General features: G+C 40.5%; 1 protein-coding gene across 4 annotated transcripts in view; it reads right to left on the minus strand.

Annotated features, from left to right (window-relative positions):
* Positions 1 to 13102: 13102 nt before the first annotated feature.
* CCND2 (cyclin D2) overlaps positions 13103 to 23178 on the minus strand; it is a 55807-nt gene continuing 45731 nt past the window's right edge. For all 4 annotated transcript variants that reach the window (XM_077825176.1, XM_077825183.1, XM_077825203.1 and 1 more), the window contains one exon: positions 13103 to 19221. In XM_077825176.1, the coding sequence (XP_077681302.1) occupies positions 19066 to 19221 (156 nt within the window). In that variant the 3' untranslated portion in view covers positions 13103 to 19065. The remainder of the gene's footprint in view (positions 19222 to 23178) is intronic.

Below are 23178 nucleotides of genomic sequence, written 5' to 3' on the forward strand. Positions count from 1 at the left end.
ATTCATTTACCCCCTGGAAAATCAGCTCATTAATATTTGTGGAAAGCCGTTTGCCTGTGTAAACACGTTTCGCTTTCGTATGCACCGAACCACCCCCAACCCATGTACGCGTAATGGAAAATGGCTACGTGCAAAACTCTTTTGAATGGGCATAAGCGCTTGTTTGTGAATGAACACTCATTGGCTCATGGACAAAGAGTTGTTGCATGTGCGAAAACTCAAAACAGTCACAAGTAGGTGCCTAGCAGCACAGTTGCGCACCCAGCTTTCCCAAGTGACCGTTTCTCAGGCGTTATGTCTTAGTGTATGCACAGAGTGCTCAACCATTTGATGGCATCATCATTCAGGTGGAGAGCCAGTCTCCTGCCACTGAAATAAGTCAGTGGGTACTTGTCCAGGAGATGTGATATAGTCTGAAGTTGACCGTAGCTGCATTGCGGGTCATCGCACCATCATTGGTGCCTTAGTTATCAGGCGTTAAAGTATGTTTTTTGAGGTTGCAACAGATCTTTACCTTCTCAATATTTAGCTTAGGGTGTGTGTGTGTCAAATAATTACATGCTTAATATTGTCTACTCTTAGCATTCAAAAATATAAGTCAGAATCCAGAAATTATGAGATTGGCTCAAAAATCAAGAGAGTTTAAAAATAATAAATTCTGAGTTTTTATTTGTCCACTGCTTTTTGAGACTTCGGGGTTCATGTTTTCAAGCTTTTCTTCACAACCATTTTCTTAAATGAAAACAGAGATTTTAATGTAATCAGAGACTTCAAGATGTGGGTCTTTCATAAATATGCCAAATTACATATGATTTGTGATAAAAATGTGTGAATGAACAACACTATGCTCAGAAGTGCCAGTGGAAACCTGTGTGAGGGCCAGGGCTTGGCCAGGGCAATAGGTGTGATAGATACATTGCATTCAAATGAAGGCGAACAGAAATTACAAAGAACTAACCAATGGTGTCACATTAGCATTGTGTGACAGAAACCCAAAGGCTGTGCCTATTGTCCATAAAATGGGGCTGATTGTTGCCACTCTCCTCTTCAATAGGCCTTTGGAGAATATAAAAGTTATTATTCAGTGCAGCTTGGCTGCTTGGATCTAGATGGGATATTATGTTTCGGTATCCATTGCCTTTGGGGGCTGTCTTCTCTGTAGTGAAGGTGAGGTAGGTTGCTGGCCAATTTGTAGAACTCTTTGGGCCACCTTTGCTCTGGAACTATTATCATTTTTGTGAAACAGGAGAGAGGAGGAGTGGGGCATAGAAGGCAAAATGACCATTGAATGAAACTTAAAAGGGTGCATAGCTCTATCTGCACCGTTCCCATGAATGTCAATGGACGCTCCATGCACTGAAGCTTGCAGGGCCAGGTCAGTTTATCTGTAGTAAAGATGACAAACAAACTAGCAGCCAAAGACAAGAGCTAAATAAACCACAAACTCTATTTTCTTGCCTAGAGGTTGTTTCTTTGGGTCCCAGTTGAGGCACATAGGTGGGAGGACAGCGTACATTGAAGCTTGCACTGTTGTTGCCTATGCTGAACCTGTTCTGTACATAAACAGAGAGGGATTTTTTCTGCAATATTGTCAGTCCATCACCTTTTACTAAGGAACTGCAAAAAAACCAATGCAAAGCAAAGAGACAAAATAAATGCTGATTGCATATATAGATTCATAGATTTTAAGGCCAAAAGGGACCACTGTGATCATCTAGTCTGACCTCCTGTATTGCACAGACTATAGGACTTCCCCAAAATAATTCCTAGAGCATAAAACATTCATCTCAGTGAAGAGAAATTTCTTCCAAGAAAAATTACAAAGGGCTGGAATAATTGACTTTTGAGTAAACTAAATATGAGATTTTAGCCAAATGATAACTATGGGGTAGAATATGATAACAGCTGCTATGTATTTGAAAGGTGTACAAGACAAAGAAGGGGGGAGATTGTTTAGGGTAATGAAGGTGATCCATGGAGCTTTAATTAGGAATAATAGGATGAAACTGAGAAAATGATATGTAAGACAAATATCTGAAACATTCTGTAAATGTGAAATCTATTAGACATGTAGGAAAGCAGTGGAAATCCCATTGCTATTTAAAACCACTGGTAACTGGACAGAGCATTGGAAACTATGATAGGGAACAGTCCTTCATTTTCCTCAATGGCTGGATCATGAGATTTTGTAAGTCTTTTTTAATATCTATGATTCATTTAGTAATGGAAATTATTCTTTATTCAGATGGAAACAGTTTATGCTTAGAAGCGAAGGGCAGTATTTCCCTAAGGATTTTATGAAAGTGTGGGAACAAAGGCCATCTACATATTAAGAGCTTGAAAAAATATTCTAAGTAAACGAGGGACACCCCCATATTCTTTAATTAGTTTTGATTTAGTATCTTATGTTAAAAAAACTCATCAACTTTCCTTATTAGCTTGTGTGACACAGAAACCCATTGGTAGTTCACTACTCTGTGTCAGCAACTCGTCAGGCCTGACAAACTCACTACACCTAACATTGTTATCATGATATACCCAAAAGCTCGCCTGGATAATTGGAAAACTAACTACTCATTGATCAGTAATATTCTTGTGAGATTAATGTACAGGGTGAGTACAAAGAGTTATAAGTATTTGCTTGAATTATGTTCTTACAATGTGTTTGGCAGGCAAAGCATAAGCCCAGTCTGCCTAGACAAAGGAATGTGTATTTGCTTGTCTGACTATTCTGGTCATTAGACGGAGACAATGAAAGTAAATTTACATATAAGATAAACAAAGATATCAAGCTAACCAGCAGTGGAGAAGACAGCATGGGATCTCCCCTCCAGCAGGAGAGAGATGCTTTGTCTGGGTGTACTTTTCAAGGAATACATTTCAGAGGATTACTGGACTATAAAAAAAATGGAAGAGAACCCCATAGTTGTCCATCACTTGAGAGATTCAAGGGATCAGAGTGCTTGAAATCACAGAATGATTGGGTGCTTCAACTAAGGAGGGTAGAAATCTCTTGGAACTGAATACAGGTGAGAAACCTACCTAGGCAAAGATTGTAGCTTGCTAAAATTAGGCTTTAGTTTTAGAATCGTATTTTTACTTTTTTGTTTGTTTTGTTTTTTTTCTTGTAACCCTGTCTTTATTCCCTATGCTTGGTACCACTTAAAACTATGACTTTTTGTTTAATAAACTTGTTTTACTTTTACTACAAACTAATTCAATCCTGTGATTGAAATAAGAGTTTGTCAACTTCCCGTTAAATTAATGAGCTGTAGTGTATTATCTCTTAATAGGAGCAATGAAATTACTAACTTCTTTGAGTGCTCCTGGAGAGGACTGGACCCTGCAGGGGCGCCTCTTGGAAACTTGTGAGTTGGGGTTCTCTATTTGTTACCTGCAAAGCAAGGTTTGGACTGGTTAGAGCTCTGAAGAGTTGGCTGGCAAGGCAGACAAGCTGGTGTGTCAGGGAGTTGTCACACAGTTTAGCAGTAGCAAAAATGAAAGCTTGCTGAGGTTGCAAGGAACAACAAAGTAATTCACAGTTCTGGGAACCCCAGCAGATTGTCACACTGGCAGACAGTTCTGCGGAAATTCAGGAAAGTAACTAGGCAGTGGAAGTCAGGGTGATACCTGCATCCTGGCGAGGCTGGCTGTTGGTGTCCAGGCTGTAAGCCACAACAGCATAGCACTGAAGGCACCCAGAGTTGGAGGGCAGGCAGTGACCCAACCCCTTGCTGATCTGGGTTAAACCCCAAAGTGTCACATCTTGGTGTGTCACTTTTACACACATTATAATGACAATATTTACTACTACAGTGGATTTCGGTTTTTTCTCTTTTCCTCACAAGCTGAACTTGGTAGTAGCTGTGACAGAGTCACATTACTACCACCTTGTGGCTTACAATGAAATATGCGCAGAATCTTTTCAACTTCAGCCTATCATCTGTATGACACTGGAAGGTTATTGTTTTCCTGTTCCCTGTAAAAAGCCACCAAATAGTTAAATAGTTTGTGACATTGCTGGAGGATTCTCTGCTCCTTGAAGTCTTTAAGTCCACGATTTGAGGACTTCAATAGCTCAGACATAGGTGAGAGGTTTTTCACAGGAGTGGGTGGGTGAGATTCTGTGGCCTGCATCGTGCAGGAGGTCAGACTAGATGATCATAATGGTCCCTTCTGACCTTAGTATCTATGAATCTATTGTAAATAGTTAAAACTAACTATTATGAATTACAATTCTATTCTGTTTAGAAAGAAGGTAAACAATATCTTCTGATTGAGACTGGCTAACCTAGTGAGGCAGGTTTTAAAGTAGGCTTGATGGGGGCAGGAGACAAAAGCCACAGATAAGTCCAGAACATGGAGACCTGGATGAAGGATCAGAATCTGGGGGGAACATAGGCAATCGCACCATGGACAAAGGAGAGACAAGAAGGAATATGGAGGCTAAATCTAATGAACATCTTTCTTGGTCTAATCTTTCTTACTAATGCCAGCAGTCTAGGGAATAAACAGGAAGAACTGGATATACTAATGAATAATCACAATTATGATATAATTGGCATCACAGAGACTTGGTGGGATAATTCACATGACTGGAATACTGGTATAGAAGGATACAGCTTGTTGAGGAAGTACAGGCAGGGGAAAAAGGGAGCAGTGTTTTCTAGTATATCAAGATGTATATACTTGCACTGACGTCAGGATAGAAGTGTGAGGCAGACCTGTTGAAAGTCTCTGGGTAAGGATAAAAGGGTTAAAAAACAAGGGTGATGTCATGATAGGGTTCTACTATAGACCTAACCAGAAAGATGGATGAAACTTTTTTTAAAATAACTAACAAAATCATCCAAAGCACAGGATTTGGTGGTGATAGGGGACTTCAACTACCCAGATATCTGTTGGGAAAATAATACAGCAGGGCACAGATTAACCAGCAAGTTCTTGGAATCCATTGGTGACAACATTTTATTACAGAAGGTGGAGAAAGCGACTAGGGGAGAGGTTGTTCTAGATTTGATTCTGACAAATAGGGAGGAATTGGTTGAGATTTTGAAGGTAGAAGGCAGCTTGGGTGAAAGTGATCAAGAAATGATAGTGTTCATGATTTTAAGGAACAGTAGGAGGGAAAACAGCAGAAAAAAAGACAATGGACTTCAAGAAGGCAGACTTTAACAAACTCAGAGAATTGGTAGGTAAGATTCCCTGGGAAGCAAATCTAAGGGAAAAAAGAGTTCAAGAGAGTTGACAATTTTTTAGAGACAATTTTAAGAGCACAAGAGCAAACTATCCCAATGCGTTGGAAAGATAGGAGGTATGGTAAGAGACCACCCTGGCTTATCTTCAACCTGAAACACAAAGAAGAGTCATATAAAAAGTGGAAACTATGTCAAATTACGAAGGATGAATATTGAAAAAATAACAACATAAACATGTAGAGAAAAAAATCAGAAAGGCCAAGACACAAAATGAGATTAAACTAGCTAAAGACATAAACGGTAATAAAAAACCCCCACATTTTACAAATACTTTAGAAGAAAGAAGATGACCAAGGCCAGAGTAGGGCCGTTACTCAATGAGGGAAAAGACAATGACAGAAAATGCAGTAATGGCCAAAGTATTAAATGCCTTTTCTGTTTCATTTTTCACCAGAAGGTTTGCAGTCATCAGATGACTAATACAGTGAACATCAGTGTAAATGGAGTAAGAACTGAGACTAAAATAGAGAAAGAACACGTTAAGAATTACTTAAGGTATGTCTTCGCTACCAACGTTAAAGTGCTGCCCCTGTGTAGTCACGGCACTAGCGCTGGGAGAAAAACCCACCCCCACGAGGGGAGTAGCTCCCAGCACTGGGATTGCAGCTCCCAGCGCTGGTGTACTATCTACACTGCCACTTTAGAGTGCTGAAACTTGCATCGCTCAGGGGTGTGTTTTTTCACACCCCTGAGTGAGAAAGTTTCAGCGCTGTAAAGTAGCAGTGTAGACAAGGCCTTAGACAAGTCAGTTGTGTTCAAGTTGGCAGGGCCTGACAAAATACATCCTAGAATACATAAGGAACTTGCTGAAGAGATCTCTGAGCTCTTAGCTATTATCTTTTAGAACTTGTGGAGGACAGGAGAGATCTCAGAGGACTGGAAAAGGGCAAATATAGTAGCTAGCTAGAAAAGGGGGAACAAGGACAACCCAGTCATCTTAACTTTGGTATCTGGAAAGAATGAAGCAAATAATCAACCAAGTCTGTAAGCACCTGGAAGAAAATAAGGTTATAATTAAGAGCAAACATGGATTTGTCAAAAACCAACCTAATATCCTTTGATAGGGTAACAAAGTTTGTGGATGGGGGGAGCAGTAGATGCGCTATATCATGCCTTTACCAAGGCTTTTGCTATTGTCTCACATGACCTTCTCATAAGCAAACTATGGAAATGTAGCCTAGACAAACACATTGTAAAGTGGGTCCAACTAGTTTGAAAACCATACTCAGAGAATAGCTATCAATGCTTCATTCAAGTGGTAGGGCATATGGAGTGGGGTCCCACAGGGTCCAATTCTACTCAATATCTTCATAAATAATTTGGATAATGACATAGAGAGTACACTTATAAAGTTTGCAGACAATAGCAAGCTGGGATGGGTTGTAGTGCTTTGGAGGACAGAATGAGAACTCAGATGATCTTGACAAACTGGAGAAATGGTCTGAAATAAAAAGAATGAAATTCAACAAGACAAATGCAAAGTACTAAACTTAGGAAGGAATAACCAGTTGCACAAATACAAAATAGGAATGACTGCCTAGGAAGAAGTACTGTAGAAAAGGATCTGGGGGTTACAGTGGATCACAAACTAAATATGAGTCAACAATATAACACTGTTGCAGACAAAAGCAAACGTCATTCTGGGTTGTATTAGCAGGAGTGTTGTACACTAGACACAAGATGTAATCCTTCCACTCTACTCAGCACTGATAAGACCTCAAGTGGAGTACTGTGTCCATTTCTGGGCACCACAGTTTAGGAAAGATGTGGACAAATTGGAGAAGGTCCAGAGGAGAACAGCAAAAATGAGTATAGGTCTAGAAAACATGACCTACAAGAAGAGACTGAAAACACTGGGTTTGTTTAGTCTATAAAAGAGAAGATGGAGGGGAACATGATAACAGTCTTCAAGTATGTACAAGACTGTTATAAAGAGGAGGGTGATAATGGGTTTAAATTGCAGCAATGGAAATTTAGGTTAGACATTAGGAAAAATTTCCTATTTGTGAGGGTAGTTAAGCACTAGAACAAATTACGTAGGGAGGTTGTGGAATTTCTGTTGTGTAAGGTTTTAAAGAACATGTTAGACAAATATGTTAGGGATGGTCTAGATAATATTTAGTCCTATTTGAGTGCAGGAGACTGGACTAGATGTCCCATTGAGGTCCCTTCCAGTCCTACATTTCTGTGATTCTGAGTGGCTTGACCTACATACAGCTAAAATGTGAGCTATCTTTGAAGAACCCCCATCTGCCCCCCATAAGCTCCATATGATGTAAAGAAAAGTGAGGGGATCATTTTTAGAAATACTGTATATTATGGTGATATAAGGTAAATACAATACAACCAGGCTTCTCTAGGTCTCAAGGGACACCCAAATCCTTGGGTTAAATAGTTTCTCTTATCTAGGGGAACTGGTTCAGTAGCTTCTGTACTCTGGGGCTAGCGAATTGGAGCATAGCCTATTTCCCCACTCCCTTGATGCCAGGTCGCCTGCTTTGGTTTTGTGAAACAGAGCAGAGAAAACTATGGTATAACCTTGTACAGCTGTAGTACCACTGTGCTCCAGTTCATGATTTAAGGAGCAGTCCTGCAAGTGACTTCACATGGGTGCAGAAGTGCCTCTCCATGCTGTCAATTGCATGATTAGGGCCTTAATCTCTCCATGTTACATCCCCATTTAACAGCAGGAGAACTAAAAATACTTCCTTTTTCCCACCTTCTGTCTATGCTGTCTATTTAGGCCCCAATCCCACAGTGAATTACACAAGTGCTTTACATGTGAGAAGTCCCATTGACAGAGTGGGATTACTCACATATGTAAAGTTAAGCATGTGCGTAAATTTTTGCACAATTGGTGCATTCAACTGGGGAGCTCTCTGAGGGCTGTTGCTTACTATGTGTTTGTACACTATCCAGCACAGTGAGGCCTTGATTTTGGTTGGCACCTCTAGGCACTATTATAATATGAATAAATATAAAGAAAGGGCTTTATCTGTCATTGTTATGCTGCAGGTTTAGCATCCTACCAAGAAGAATGGGGGAATTCACACATGTCTCAGCGCTATTGTTTCTAAGATATCAATACATCAGGTTAAAATTGGCTCATGCTTGGAAGGTTTTCTTTTCAGTTGTAAGGACCAGAATGTCTCTGATCTGTGTGGACCTCCCACTTCCTGCATGGAAGTGGTGGTTCAGCTGCCTCTGATAATCCCTTCCCCTCAGTATCCATGTTGTGGACTGAGGAAAGCAGTGGGCACTCCAAGAAAAGAGTGGGGCAGGCAAGAGAAGAGTTGGAAGGTTGGGACGGGAGCAAGGCAAAAGTGAATGCTTGTCCTTCCTTTCCCAGTCCTTCCATGCCCAGCAGAGTACCCTAGAAATGTGATATAGCCAGAGACTCAGTCACACTTCTGCAATCTGCTCCATGCAGTCCTTTAAGTGACGTCCTAAGAGTAGACACAGCCAAGGAAGCCGCTGGTAGTGCAAATCCAGTAGAGCAATTCTGTAAAGGAGTGGGATCAGAGCTACAGATAGATCTTGCATATCCACACTGTTTATGAGCCACACTTCACTTTTTCTCTGCATTAGTATTTCCACACGGATGGAAGAATGCAGAGGAAACTCACTGGGAGTGGGAGAGGGGAAGACTACAGACTTACCAACTCCCTATAGGTGGGGTATGATCAGGCCCATGTTTTTCTTTTCTCCTACACTCCCTTTTTTAAACGAAAGCTTAGTTCAGAGCACAATTCTGCATCAAATTCTACAGCAACAGAATCCAGAAACACACAAGGCCCTGAGTAGTTTGCAAGCCTTCCCCTCCCTGGAGGTTTTAACTGGTGTTTTACATTCACTTTGCATTCATTAGTGTAAATGGTAACTTAAAGTGCAGGACAAATTGGGTCCTATGGATCAGTGCTACTCAAAGTGGTGGTCCACGGACCAGTCCCAGTCTGTGAGCCATCGGCTGCCGGTCTGCGCGCACATTGGGAAAAAAATTTGCCAGTCCCCCACATCAGATAGCTTGAGAAGCACTGCTATGGATGAAAGCCTGGTTTCATTGAAGTCAAGGGCAAAACTCCCAGTGACTTCAATGGGGACAGAATTTCATCCTCATTGTTTGCATATCTGATACATGCTCGAAGTTTTTCATTTTTACTTGAAAAAGAAAAGGGTGTATAATGGTGTTCAGAAGTACCCTTGCTTTGGTTCCGTTGGAGCAGCATGAAGGGAGGAGTACACAGATGGTTAGATGCTGTGTTGAGAAACATACCACCAGCAGTAGGAGTGTTTGAAAAAACTCTACAGCAAGTACTAGGACTGCCCTCCATGATTTAGGAAAACAAAAATCATAAAAGAAAAATCTCTGCCTTGATTTTTTAAAAATAAAATCAAGTTTCTAGTCCAGGCAATTATTGCTTGAAAATATAAACTGATATAATCCAATCACTGGGACTGAAAGGCAGAAGCAACTGGAATCCTCTTATTCATTGCGATGCTAAAGCATTCTTGCCTTCCTCTCCACAATTTTTTAAAATGTAAAATTAGTCAGTTAAGTTTGAAATATGTCCCAATGAGTCAGCTCACTATCCTATCCCTCCCTAAAATCCTTAGGCTGTCCTTGTGCAAAGTGATGTGATCCTGATGGTCAGGTGTTGCCTACATTTGGGGAAGGGGATCATAATTGTTTCACATGCCCTGAAGTACTAAAGCTGTTTCCTGACTTTTAGCACTTCACTCAGCTAGAAGAAGAAAGTAAACTGGTCAGTGTCTAGTGAATTTCATTTTTTAGATCTCAGGCACTCATTTGTTTAGATTGCAAATACATTATTTTTATAAACATGTTTGTTAAAATTTAAAAAAAGAAAAATAGCCTTTTTTGTTACTATAGGTTTGATAAACTCTCTCTTTAAAAAACAGAAAGGTCCTGATTCTGATCTCACACTGGTTTATATTAGTGTAACTATAGACGTTTCAACTGTTACTGCTCATGTACTGCACACTAGTGTGAGAGCAGAATCAAGCCCCCAAACCCTAAATTGAAGGCATAAAGCATCTCTTTAAGCTGCAGTTTGAATACATAAATGCGAGTTATAAAAACAACCCTTAGCTTGTTTCCGATCTGAGGCTTGATGGTGATATGTATTGAGCTGCATGGACTAAAACCAGACATTGTGCAAGTTGTCTGAAATGCAGTTTAACCAGCTGACAAAAGATTTCTTCATAGTGGTGTGACACTGTACTTCAAAGTAGCACCCTGTAACCCCCATATTCATCATTCCTATGTGGTTGTGATATTTCTAACAAAGCATACCATGTAAGATACCATATGAAAGGTCATAATCTGCTGAAACTCACTGTTCTGTCAAAATATGTATATTTTTAGTGTAATATGAAGTTATGAGATGTTGCTATATGGTTATTATTGAAATACGTTGTGAGTTTGGGAATCACCCACTGCTAGTTCTCCAGTGACAGCAAAGGAGGTGACCCACACCCAGGCAGGTGTTGAAAAACCCATGACCAGCAGGGGAATTGTAAACAAGAGATCTACAATTCAGTAAGGCCTTCTCTATACTACAAAGTTTTGCTACAGTTATACTACAAAACAGTGTAGGTGTACACACTACAAAGCTACTTTTGGTGGTAAAACCCAGGCAGGCAGGTAGAGTGGATTGCTTCTGTCAGGATGGGGGGAAAGACTGCTGTGCAGAGCAGAGCCAGGAGCTGATGTCTCAGGATAGGTCGATCAGCCTGCTGTCCCGACCCCATCCCGTACCACCACTCTCAAGAAACCTGCATCATGTGACACTATACATTCCCCATGAGGCATTGCAAACCCTTCCCAAAGCACCTTGAGGCCAGCTGCATAGTGGGATAGCAACCCAGTGTACTGCTCTGTATCTTTGCAAGAGCTGCTAGTGTAGATGTGCTCCATCAACATAAGGCGCATACTGTGGACATGCAATAGCTATTTTAATTAAAGCACTTTAATTAAAGTGGCATAACTTTTGCAGACAAAACTTTGTGGTGTGGACAAGGCCTAAGAGACAGTTGTGCAGCACACAATGAGGATTGCTCCACTCTGTGACTCAGCAAGGCCCACCAGGACATGTATTGAGAGTACAAAATAAGGTGCAGGGGCATCATGAGATCATCTTTCTCCACGCCCCCTCTGCTGAAGACGACAAGAACACTGGGAAGAAAAAGACTTTGAACTGAGACTGGTCCCAGGCTGAGAAGGAAATTTTTCCTGTGTATTAAGAACTGTAACCTACCTGCACCATCCAGTGGGGTGGAAAAAGCTGTTTGATTCAACTCTTGCTTAGTCTAAAAGTTTAGGATTTAGAATGCATGTTTACTTTTTATTTTCATAACTACCTCTGATCTGCCTAACACTTATAATCAATTATAATCAATTAAAATTTATCTTTCTGAGATTAATAAACTTAATGTAATGTTTTATCCTTACCAGTGAGTTTGTCTAAAGTGCTTGGGGAATCTGCTCAGATTACGAAGCCTGGTGCATGTCCACTTTCCTTTGACAAAGTGGCAAACTAATTAATGAGCTTGCACTGTTCAAGAAATGGTCTTGAGCAGTGTAACATGGTATATTTCTGGGGTGCAAGGCTGGCGGCTTGGGAGAATTGCTAGTGTTTCCCTGTGTATATAGTTCATGAGTGGCTTGGAGAGCATTCATGCAATTTAGCTGGGTGTGCCTCTGCATGCTGGTGGCTGAGGGATAACAGCGTCTGGAGAGGTTTGCTGCTTGTCACTGGCAAAGCATTGTGAGAGATAGCCCAAGTTGGAGAGTTAAGGGGGCCCACAGTTCCAGGCTGTACCCCGGGGATCCCGTCACAAGTGGTTCCTCATTTAGTGATGAATCTTGATCCTCCTTATGGGCAAACAAGACCTGAAATGCTGAGCCGAATTCACTCCTGCCATTAGCAGGTGTAACTCCAGTGAAGTCAATGAAGGTATGCCAGCAGATAATTTGGCCTGCTGTTTTTACTGAATAGGCAGTGTAAAGGCCACTCAGAGATCATGAAGTTTTTGCAGTGTCTCTTTAATAAGGCACTGTGGAGTGGGGGAGAAGGGACACTGTGGTCACACCACACAAGTGAATGGGAAGGAATGGTCAGCTTACAGTATGTATCCATGAGCTTAAAACCCTGCATGTGAGTGTGAAGGAGGTGGTGGAACCTCAGAAGGTTGTGGTCAGTTCTCCTGCCCGAAGTCTGAAGCAGGAGATTTGTTGCCTGGAAGCCCATTTCTCCTCAAATTCTCCATGTCTTTGTCCAACACAAAGCCTTTTTTTTTTCTTTTTTTTCCCCCAAATTTTGCACAGTACTTATGGAAAAGTCCAATAGAACTTAAGTTTTCTGTAGGTTTTTCTTGTTTTTTAAAAACACCCTATAGAAATGAGTAGAGAATTAAATAAACTGCTATAGATAGAATTCTATAGGCTGGTTTGGAAAACAGACAGAAAAGTTTTCTTTTTCCAATAAATTATATACGTTTTTAGAGAAATGTCTGTAGACCACAAAGAACTCTTAAAACCCACTTTTTTTGTGTGGTTTTACCTCTATCAAATACTACAGGACCTTTCCATGAGAGAAACATAGCAGAGTCTGGCTGTAAGTCTTCACTAATAAGCTAACTTTTAAAGTAGGTCTATTTTACCATGACACTCAGTTAAATATGGGGAGCCATTTTACATGTACAGTTTACCTACATAAGTTGCTTTGCTGTGGAGAACAATTTATGAAAAGAGTACTGGGCTCTAGAAATGCACCTCTTTTTACAGGATTTTCATGCTGAATAACTAAAAACAGGACAGGCAGTTCAGGTCAAGGTGAGTTTATTGTCCATACAGCATACCTAATCCCGCCAAAACACATTTCTTAAAACCATCTTTAAACTAGTCAAAACAACAGGTTATTAATAAAAATGACTTAACACTGAACAGAGACGACCTTTTAAAAGGTAATCGAGACTACACTTTATCAGAATCTTATCCATCAAAAAACAATCTCACATACTTTCTAAATACTTTTTGTTTACACTGATCATGTCTACTACCGCACTCTCTAGCATCCCCTGACCATATAAACATCCACACCTCTTAAAGAGCACATTGTGAGAGGATAACTTTGACTTGATATGGCATCACACTCATTAAAGCAAAAAAAAAAAAAAAGTTTGAGAAGAGAAACTGTGCAACTGAGAGTGATTTCTGAGGTACATGATAACATGGTAATACACATAGTGGAAAAAATCCAGTGGCCGGGTGAGTTGCTGGGAACTTTTGAGCTGTCCAATTATTCAAGCAAAGACCAGCAGCATTAGGTTGGGATAATAGCACTTCCCTACCTCACAGGGGTATTAGGAGCATGTATACATTAAAGATTGTGAGGCACTCAGATACTATAGTGATGGGGACCATATAAGTACCTAAGACAGAAGATAGATAGAAAAACCAAATATTCCACTAAAAATGACAAATATTTGCCATACTATATCAAAGATCTGGGAAGGTACAATCTGCAAGGCACTTTTTTCAAAGTGGGCTGTAGAGAAAAAGGCTGGATTATGGTATTTGAAAAAAATCACACACTGGTGCTTTGAGATAGCAGTTTTTGATGCCAGACAAAAAAACAACAACAAACCAATGTTGACTTTCTTGTCCTCAGTTTGAAATGAAAATTGTGCAAAACGTACGATAGTTTTCATTTTAAGTGATATTGTCAAGTTGTTAGGACCCAGATTTTACATACTTTGAGTGCTCTGTATTATAATAGTAAATGCCCTCTTGATTCTAACCACATAGTAATTGTTTATTTTTTACTACACCACTGCAGCATCAAATGTATTTGTTAAAAATGACTGCATACAGTGTAGATCCTATGAAATAAATTGTGCATGTGGGCTCCAACTGTACTTTTTATGTGTCAGCTTTACACAAAATAAAGGACTACATTATTTAACTATATCATGCTCAGAGGCAGTTTTTAAAGGAATACTAAGGTACAAACAAAAAACTAACGCTACATGGTAATGCAGTGAGGACTTGATTCAACAAACACATATACCCCTGAATAATTTTCCAGTAGTCCCATTGTCAATGGGAGTACTCATACGGGTGAAGTTCTCACATGCACAGGTTTTTGCAGGATAAGGCTCTGAGTTATAATCTATCAGGTTCTTTCGGGTGAAATTCGCCCATGACTGCATAATGCCTGAGTAATTGTGCTATATGCAGGGCACAAACCTGGAGTGAGGGGGATGAAATTCATCCCTAATCTACTGACAGGTCAAAAGCTCCTATGTAGCTTCTCCACATCCCTTTTTGGAAACTAATCTGTGTATTCACTTTCCTGTCCCCAGAACTCTCTTCAAGCTGGCCTATTCCAAGATGACGTGAAGACCCCTCTCTGCACTACACGGGGTACAGAAAGGCAGTTTGCCCTCCATAACATAGGGAATTTCACATTTACATCTCACTCCTGTAATCAGATCAGCACAAGTGGACTTCAGTGCCTGCACTGAGTTCCACAGAAGTCATTTGGGCTCCACATGGGTGCAAGAGACTGCTTGCACAGATCTGATTGCAGGAGAGAGGCCTTAATGATGAACCTTTCAAGGAAAACGTATGCACTGCAGGAAATGGTGCTAGTGATTCAGCAGACAGCACTCTTCCTTCTGAGTCCATAGCGAGCCAATGCCTAGCATGGTGCTAGAAGGAATTGTACTTCGGAAAGTGCTGTTTTTTGAATGAAATGAAAACCAAGGTCCTGACCATTGTGGTTCTTAAAAGTCCTATGATACTTTTCACAATTCTTAACCTTGCTGTCCTTGCCAAATTCCAGCGTTGGGTAATTATGTTCCATTCTGCTGGCCTACATTCTCTCCTTACAGTTTCAGTTCTACAAACAGTTTTTTAGTGTTGCTGGCACATGACTGCTGTGTTCCAGACCAGAAGTAGGTGAAGTGATCTCCACAAACAGAGTGGCCAAATACTATGTTGACTTACACATATACAGCTCCTCTAAAATCAAGGGCGTTTTAAGGGCACAACTTAGCACAAAATTTGGTCCAGTCCATAAATCACTTTGGTATATGTCCATATGAAAGTTCTATATGTCACAGTAAGATCTTATAAGGAGCAGGGCTGTGCAGATTTTTGGGGGGCATAATCTCACTTTCCATGATTTTTTCATAATATGAGTTTTTTGTACCAGAACCTGCTAAATTTCATGTTTTTAATGTGAAAATGTTTATCTTTGTAAGAACTAAATTCCACAATTTGGAAAATGTCAAGGTTTCTGTTTAATTATATGGCCATTTTAGAGTGAAAATTTTACTGTTTTCACTTGCTCTATCTTTTTAAGCAAAATACCTAACATTTTGCAGGACGTTGGCTGTTTTGCAAAATTGGACTGATTTCAGAAAATTGAAACAAAATACAAAAATCTCAAATATCTCAGGGCCTGATGCTGCAAACACCTTTGCATGGACACACAGCTAAAATTGCATGGAGTGCCCTCCAAAGGAATTTGTGGGAACTGGAGCTATGTTTTCTGTTTTCATTGAGAACACTTAACATAGCCCTAACAAAAAGGTGTTTCCCGTTATAATATGCAGTGTTAAAAGCATGTAAAATCTGGGGCTCAAAAAGCCTGGCAGTATTACTTTAAGACCATTTGTTTTGTCCTTTGATACCCAGCCACTGAGAGAAGACTGTTGGGCCTAATCCTGTAGTCCATACTCAGGTAAAACTCCCTTTGAGTATTACAAAAGTACTGGGCTGATTATTTCTAAATCCACTGCAAATTAAGGGCCTGATTCCACAAACACTATTGAGCTAAGTGCTTACTACCACAAGTAGCCCCATTGATTTCTATATGCCAAACCATGCTGTGGCTAACTAGCAGTATGACAGGCAGCATCGTGAGCAAGGAAGCAGGCACCACACAGCTGAACAGCCCCCTCCCTACGCAGGTGGGTAGAAAGGGGGAGAGCCCCAGCTCCCCCACCCTCAATGTGGCCAGCCATGTAGCTGCACTGGTGCATTGTGATGCATACGCTGCACCGAGTATAGACCTGGTGCAGTTTATTCCCTTTTTGAAGTAGACAGGAGACCAGGCGGGGACTGTGACTTCAGGGGTCATAATCTGTTTTCTGGACTGCTCTAGGGGCAGCTTAACAATGCAGACAACCACAAAGTCATGATCTAGCCCTGTGGGATTACTTATGGTAGTAAAGCATTACATTAGGTAGCAAAGGTTCAAAGTTCACTGTCCAGCTCCTTGAGTAATCATTTGCATCAGGGCAAAGTAAGCGTAAAATGCTCCCAAACCAGAATTTTCTACTTATGTCTGAGGTAACATTTTAATATCCACAAGATACTCATTTTGCACAAATACAAATGACTAAATAAGGTGACATACAGTGGAGAATCAGGTCTTAAGTGCTTCCAGGATTGAGACCTATACGTGCAGAAATCTTTGCTGAACGGATCCCTCATGTTAATGTATTTTTTCCACTATGAAATGGACACCTAAGACCAAACGGGAGCCCAATGTCCCTGCAATCTACAACTGTTCCCCTACACAACTGAAGCAACTGTGCTTTGCTCACCAAAACACAGGCTTTGGCTGCCTTTTGCACTGACCATTCCATGAGGCTCCCAGCGGAAAGAACTGTAAAGTTGTGAGGTATTGTGAAAATGGGAACCTTTTTTGTCCAGTAAACCTGAGGTAAATATACTGTCTTTGCAGGATGTGATCAGAAAAATAAAATAAAATAAAATAAAAAAAAAATCATGAGCACGCTATTAGAAAACAACTGTACAGGGCATTTCCAGTAAATCTAACAACTCATCTTATCTCCACTTAACCGTCTACTTCAGGATTTGAAATTTAAGCAGTAAAATAATATATTATAAAAATGTTTATAAAATAGCAGCACACTCAGTGAAACAATACAGCTAAGTACTGTTAATGTGAATAAGAATGAAACAAATCATAGCTTCTTAGCAGCGCAAAAAAAAAAAAAAACCAAACAAAATAAACCCCTTAGATTCTTACTCCATTTTCTACCCTCATCTAGCCAAATATGGCAGAGTCCATTCATAAAATATTCTTCAAAGTAGCATGTTCTTTCTGGATTTTTATCTTTAAAAAAATGCAAACATTAACATTTCATCCAACAGCTTCAAACTGTATATTTGCAATCTGTTAATACAATTGTGCAAAAAAAAAAAAAAATTGCCCCATCTCCTTTGCCATCTAAATGCCTCTTCTTTACAGATGGAGCAGGAAAAATAAATTCAAGTACACTGAATACACCTTTGTAATAAAAATCAAAGTCACGCACCTTGATGTTTACCATTTGTGTCTTTTGCACCAGCAATTTTCTTTCATTGTCCATAGATAAGCATGCGGGTGGTATTAAGATCCTTCTGACACTGAACAATACACAGAATTGTCAGACTTTCATCCGGAATGTTGTGACAGGAATGTCATCCGAAGCAGGTGTTGGAATTTCCAGCAACACCAGAACTAGCAAAGTACATCAGATACTGGAAAATATTGACTATTAAAAGCTATATGCATTGCTGCTTTTTTTTTTTTTTTTTTTTTGCTCAGCACAATTGTCATAAACCATCTCATTTATCCCTTAGGAACAATTTTCAAAGTGCTTTTCGAATGAAATGGTTTATAATAATGCTAACTGTGGACCAGTAAAGTTATAAAAATCTGGAAAATGTGTTTTCTGGAGGGAGAGGGGGGATCAAAGGAAATCACATCTTCTTTAACACAGTGAGGATATGTTAAAAAGGAAGATGGGCAGAGCATCATTTAATTGCCTTTACACCAAACTAAGGAGCTGCCAAAAGTTAACATTGACGTGTAGCATTAGCATTGTGAATGAATATAATGCTTTTTCACAGATGATCCACTGCATCTAGGAATCCAAAGTTCTGAGGTGGTCTGATTTGTTGACAGGTCATTTTTAATCTGTATATTTCTGCCATCTAATGCAAGCATTCTATACTTTGGCTTGGACCACTGCTGGATAGCAGGATCAGCTTTAAGCCAAAGATGCTGTTGTGTTTAGAATGAACCATTTCTGGAGGAAAAGTAGGAAGCAGTGGTGGGGGGCGAGGGGGGGAGGGGGCGGGCGAAGAAACACCTGCTCTTCCGGCTGGCAAAATAAAGCATCTTCTTTCTTAGGTAGCAGCTACCACAGACAGCAAGAGTAAACAAAACTAACTTACAGAGATCCAACAAACAGTTCTGACTAATAACAGAGGTGATAGATCAGCAAATCTCTTCTGCATCCAAAATGGTTCAATCACTTCAGGGATCTTTTCCCACTTTGCCCTAACCCCTTAATTCTATTGCTTTGCAATCTAGTCAAGCCATAACATCACACACACAATTCCTTTCTTAAGTTTAAAAAAGGGTGTGTATGCACTAGGTCATAATGCACGCACAAAAAAGTATACTCTACTTTGTTCCCACAAATGCAGGCTTACATTTATCTAGCTACTTTTTATGCTTTTATAAGCACTTAATATCACCGATACATAATCAAACAGCAATTATCAAATATATCGTGGGATTCCCTTCTGTAGAACATCACAGGCACCAAATGCTTTTTTAAATTACTCATTTTTTTTTGTTTTGTATCTAAAAGAGCTTTAAATACGTTCTATGTGGGAGCAGATTAAAAAAAAGATTTCACTCTAAAAAAGGGGGGGGAGCAAGGGGAGCAAGCATGACTGTCTGGGCTGACGTCCTCACAGGTTGATGTCTCTCACATCTGTGGGAGTGCTGGCCTGGTCCAGTTCATCCACCATCTTTGAAGGATTGCTTTGCTGTTGCTGCTGCTGAACTTGCCTAAGGTTGCTTACTAGCACCGACTCAATCTGTTCTTGGCAGGCTTTAAGGCAGTCCTAGAGAATAGGAAGCAAAGTGATCTGTTAGTGAATCTTTTCCCACTGTGTCAATCAAAGCTTCAAGACGAGCAGAAATGAGGAAAACCAAGATGTTCAGAGGCTATGTGAATGGAAATCATGCATTCACCCTAGAATCGTGCTATGAAGGGAAACAGGCTGCGCATCACTAGAAGCAGCCCACGTATGCAGTCCTTTGGGTGGAGTAAAGCAAATACCACATTTGTTACGATCTTGGCACCTTAAAATTCTAACTCTCCTGCAAGAAAGTAGTGCCTTTTGGAATGGGAACTCAAGGTATTCATTGGCAATATCCTGCACGACAGGTATAAATCCAAAGGCAGGACTATACCTAGCTCTGCAGTAGCTCCTGCATTCCATCTGCAGGGCAAAATGTATATCATACCTGTGCAAGAAGAAACATGCCTTTAATAAAATCAAGTCTACAGTACTCTACAGTAATGGTCCAAAGTACTACATCTTACAGCACTGCAATGAAGTAGGCCGTTACTATAGAACACTGAAGTATTTTCTTTAGAAGGGTCAGCAACGAAGAGGTAAAAAGGAGATGCCCCCTAGCTCAGAGAATCTGTATCCAGACTCCCAAAAATGTAATCCTGCCTCCAAACACTGCTTGATAGTTGAGCTTCATGAAAGACAACCCTGGTAGAAAAAGGACAAATGCAGTTGCGAAGCGACCCACTAGACAATCCAAGGCACAGAGCACCAAGACCATTGTCAGCAGTTTGCATGGACCATCTTCCACCCACGGAGTAAATTCAAATTGAAACAACCAAAATGATTCCAACAACAGGGGAAAGAGCAGGCCAAAGCTAGGACACCTATGTCTCACTGAAAATGGCACACTTATTCAGGGTGCAGGCAAAATTAAAACAGTAACAATAACAATACAGTAGGACCTCAGAGTTACGAACACCACAGTTATAAACTGATCAGTCAACCGCACACCTCATTTGGAAGTGGAAGTACACAATCAGGCAGCAGCAGAGACAAAAACAAAAAACCCACCACCACTATCACCAAAATAAACAAATACAGTACAGTACTGTGTTAAATGTAAACTACTAAAATATAAAGGGAAAGTTTTAAAAAAAAGATTTAAAAAGATAAGGATATTGTTTCTGTGCTTGTTTAATTTAAATTAAGAGGGTTAAAAGTAGCAGTTTTCTACCGCACAGTAAATTTTCAAAGCTGTCTTATGTTCAGTTGTAAACTTTTGAAAGAACAACCATAATGTTTTGTTCATTTGAACATTTCAGAGTTATGAACCTCCATCCCCAAGGTGTTCGTAACTCTAAGGTTCTACTGTAGTAATATCAGAAAACTACAAATATCCATAACCATGTTTCTGCCACAGACCTCAAAGCACTTTGCACAGAGGATTAGATAAGTATCTTTATTCCCATTTCACAGACTCAGCAACTGAGTTACAGAGGAGAAGTGATTTGCATCAGGTCACACATGGAGTCAGTGGTTGAGTCAGGAACAGAACAAAGTACTGCAGCACAACGGATCAAACCAGGGACCTATCTGGCAAGCCCCCTCACTCTCACCCACATAGTGGCAACCAGTAGAGTTTGAAGTCTGCACACAGGTATGCTTCATCCCTGGCCTGCAATGTACATCTGTTGTCCTAGCCTGACTGGGAAAGCATAAGTCATGTATGTCTGGGCATGTCCGCTCCATAGGTGACATTTATGTGCTTCATACAATTTGTGCTGGTGTGATTATTCCAGGTGATAAAATTCATTCTGTGCCAGGATTACCACTTTGTGTTGGACCCTGGAGACTCAATGCTAGCAGTAAAGTCACATCCTCTCTCTGCAAAGAAACTACCATGCCTATATCCTGGAGCACCATTCCCAAACATTATTTGTACATATATATATATATACCAGCAAAAGAGTACAAGAGGATGGTTTGTTATGCTGATCAGATACAAGGAAGAGTGGATTGGATGAGACATTGGTCCTATCATGAACAAGAAACTTACCAAGGATGTGGAGGCCACTACCCAATTCTAGGTTTCAGAGTAGCAGCCGTGTTGGTCTGTATTCGCAAAAAGAAAAGGAGGACTTGTGGCACCTTAGAGACTAACAAATTTATTAGAGCATGAGCTTTCGTGAGCTACAGCTCAATTCTAGCATCAGTAAGCTAGGTACAGAGCATGGCGGCACCATTAGAACATCAGTAACAAGAGGCCAGTTCATCACTATTGCCTGGGCATAACTGGACCAGGATGGCGTCGTATTTTCCAGCTTAATAGTCAAAATCAACTGTTATCAAGAATAACGTTGATCAATACCATTGTTAGATCAGTAGCAGAGAGCAAGGCAATACTTAAAATCTGTGTTGCAGTGTCATGCCCGTGTGACATGCAGTGGGTGGATTGTTACTTCTCTGTGTTTGTCATAGCTATGTGCTTCTTTAACCCATGGCTCTGTGCTCCAGAGATGGATGCCCTAACAAAGATCGGTGAGACTGATATTAAACACTTAACTATAGGTGAAGAAAGTGGGGATTCCCATAATTCAAGTTGCCAAACACTTTCCATTATAAGCCAGTGCTTTCAGTTGCTTGTCACTTTGCCAAACTTCTATTCCTTGGGCTGAAATTTGCCATGTTTACTCTGTGTCTCAGGCTGAATTGATCTGGGAAAAATTCAGCAAAAACAGCTCAGCCATTTCCAAGAATGAGGCTAGGGAAAGCAGGTAGTTTGACAAGAGTTAATAAAAAATCCCAACAGTTTCTCTGAAGAGTTCTAGCACCTTCAGGATTTGGAGCAGGACCTTCCAATTTGGATTAGGAGAATTGTGGGGTCAGGTGCCGTATGCTCTCCCCAGGAACATACACCGAGACATAACCAAGTTGTAAGCCTCCGAAAATTGTCATTTGTACATACTCAGTAGAGCCCATGAGATCCTTGCTGCTAAAAGCCCCAGAAAGCGCCTTGACATACCAACTACACTGAAACATGCCTCAGGAGTAGAGCTAGAGTGCTAGATTTAATGTGGATGTAACAGAGGGAGTAGCAGATGCTGTGGCCTCTAAGCCTAGGAGAAGGCAGAGATTAAAGTGAAGGGAAATGACATTCTCCTTGGCTTGAGGTGCCAACACTCTACCTCCTGTTTCAATATACTTGCTCCACTGGAGGAAAGGTGTGCTGGGCATCAGGGAGAAACCATAAATTCTACTGTCATCTCTTCCACTTATTGGTGTTAATAAGCCTGTGCACTTCACAGTCATTACTGAGCAAGGCCTCATATCCCTACCTTAAGGAGGCAGGCAACTCCCATTCTCCCCATTTTACAGAAGAGGAACTAAGTTTACACAAGGTCCCTTTGGAAAAGCTTTGGCACAGAATTCAGGGACCAGATTCTAGGCTGTATGTCACATGAAGTGCAGTGGGGACAATGATGTCTTTTAAGTCACCTTTGCACTATGCAGAATCTGGCCTGCTCTTTGGCATCACTGTAGCCCTTATCATAAATTAGAGGAACCCCAGAGGCATGCACTAGTTTATGGCAATCTGTCTGAAATAGCAATGTGCCCCTAATGACAGATACAGTCACTCTGTACTGTTCTGATTATGAGACAGCCCTCTAAGATGTACCCTAGCCTCAGAAGAAGGAGAGTGTAGATCATGTATTCATTCCACAGCATACTCCTTTTAATTTCCTGGGGTCAGTTTTTCTTAGGACATCTGACCAGAATGTAATTCTTCATCTTCACTTTTCATGAAACACCCTTATTTCTGTCTCTCTGCATTCATACCCACACTCTGTGTATAGTCCTGTTGTCCTCTGGAAATTAGAGGTATATTGTGGGCACAAAAAATGAGTAACAATGTAAGTTAGCTAATACTCAGATGCACTGAGCAACCACAACTCCAGTTTAGTCAATGGGAGCAGAGGATGCTCAGCAACTTAGAAACTC

Source organism: Eretmochelys imbricata, chromosome 1 (assembly GCF_965152235.1).
Source record: "Eretmochelys imbricata isolate rEreImb1 chromosome 1, rEreImb1.hap1, whole genome shotgun sequence".
NCBI classification, from domain to species: Eukaryota; Metazoa; Chordata; order Testudines; family Cheloniidae; genus Eretmochelys; species Eretmochelys imbricata.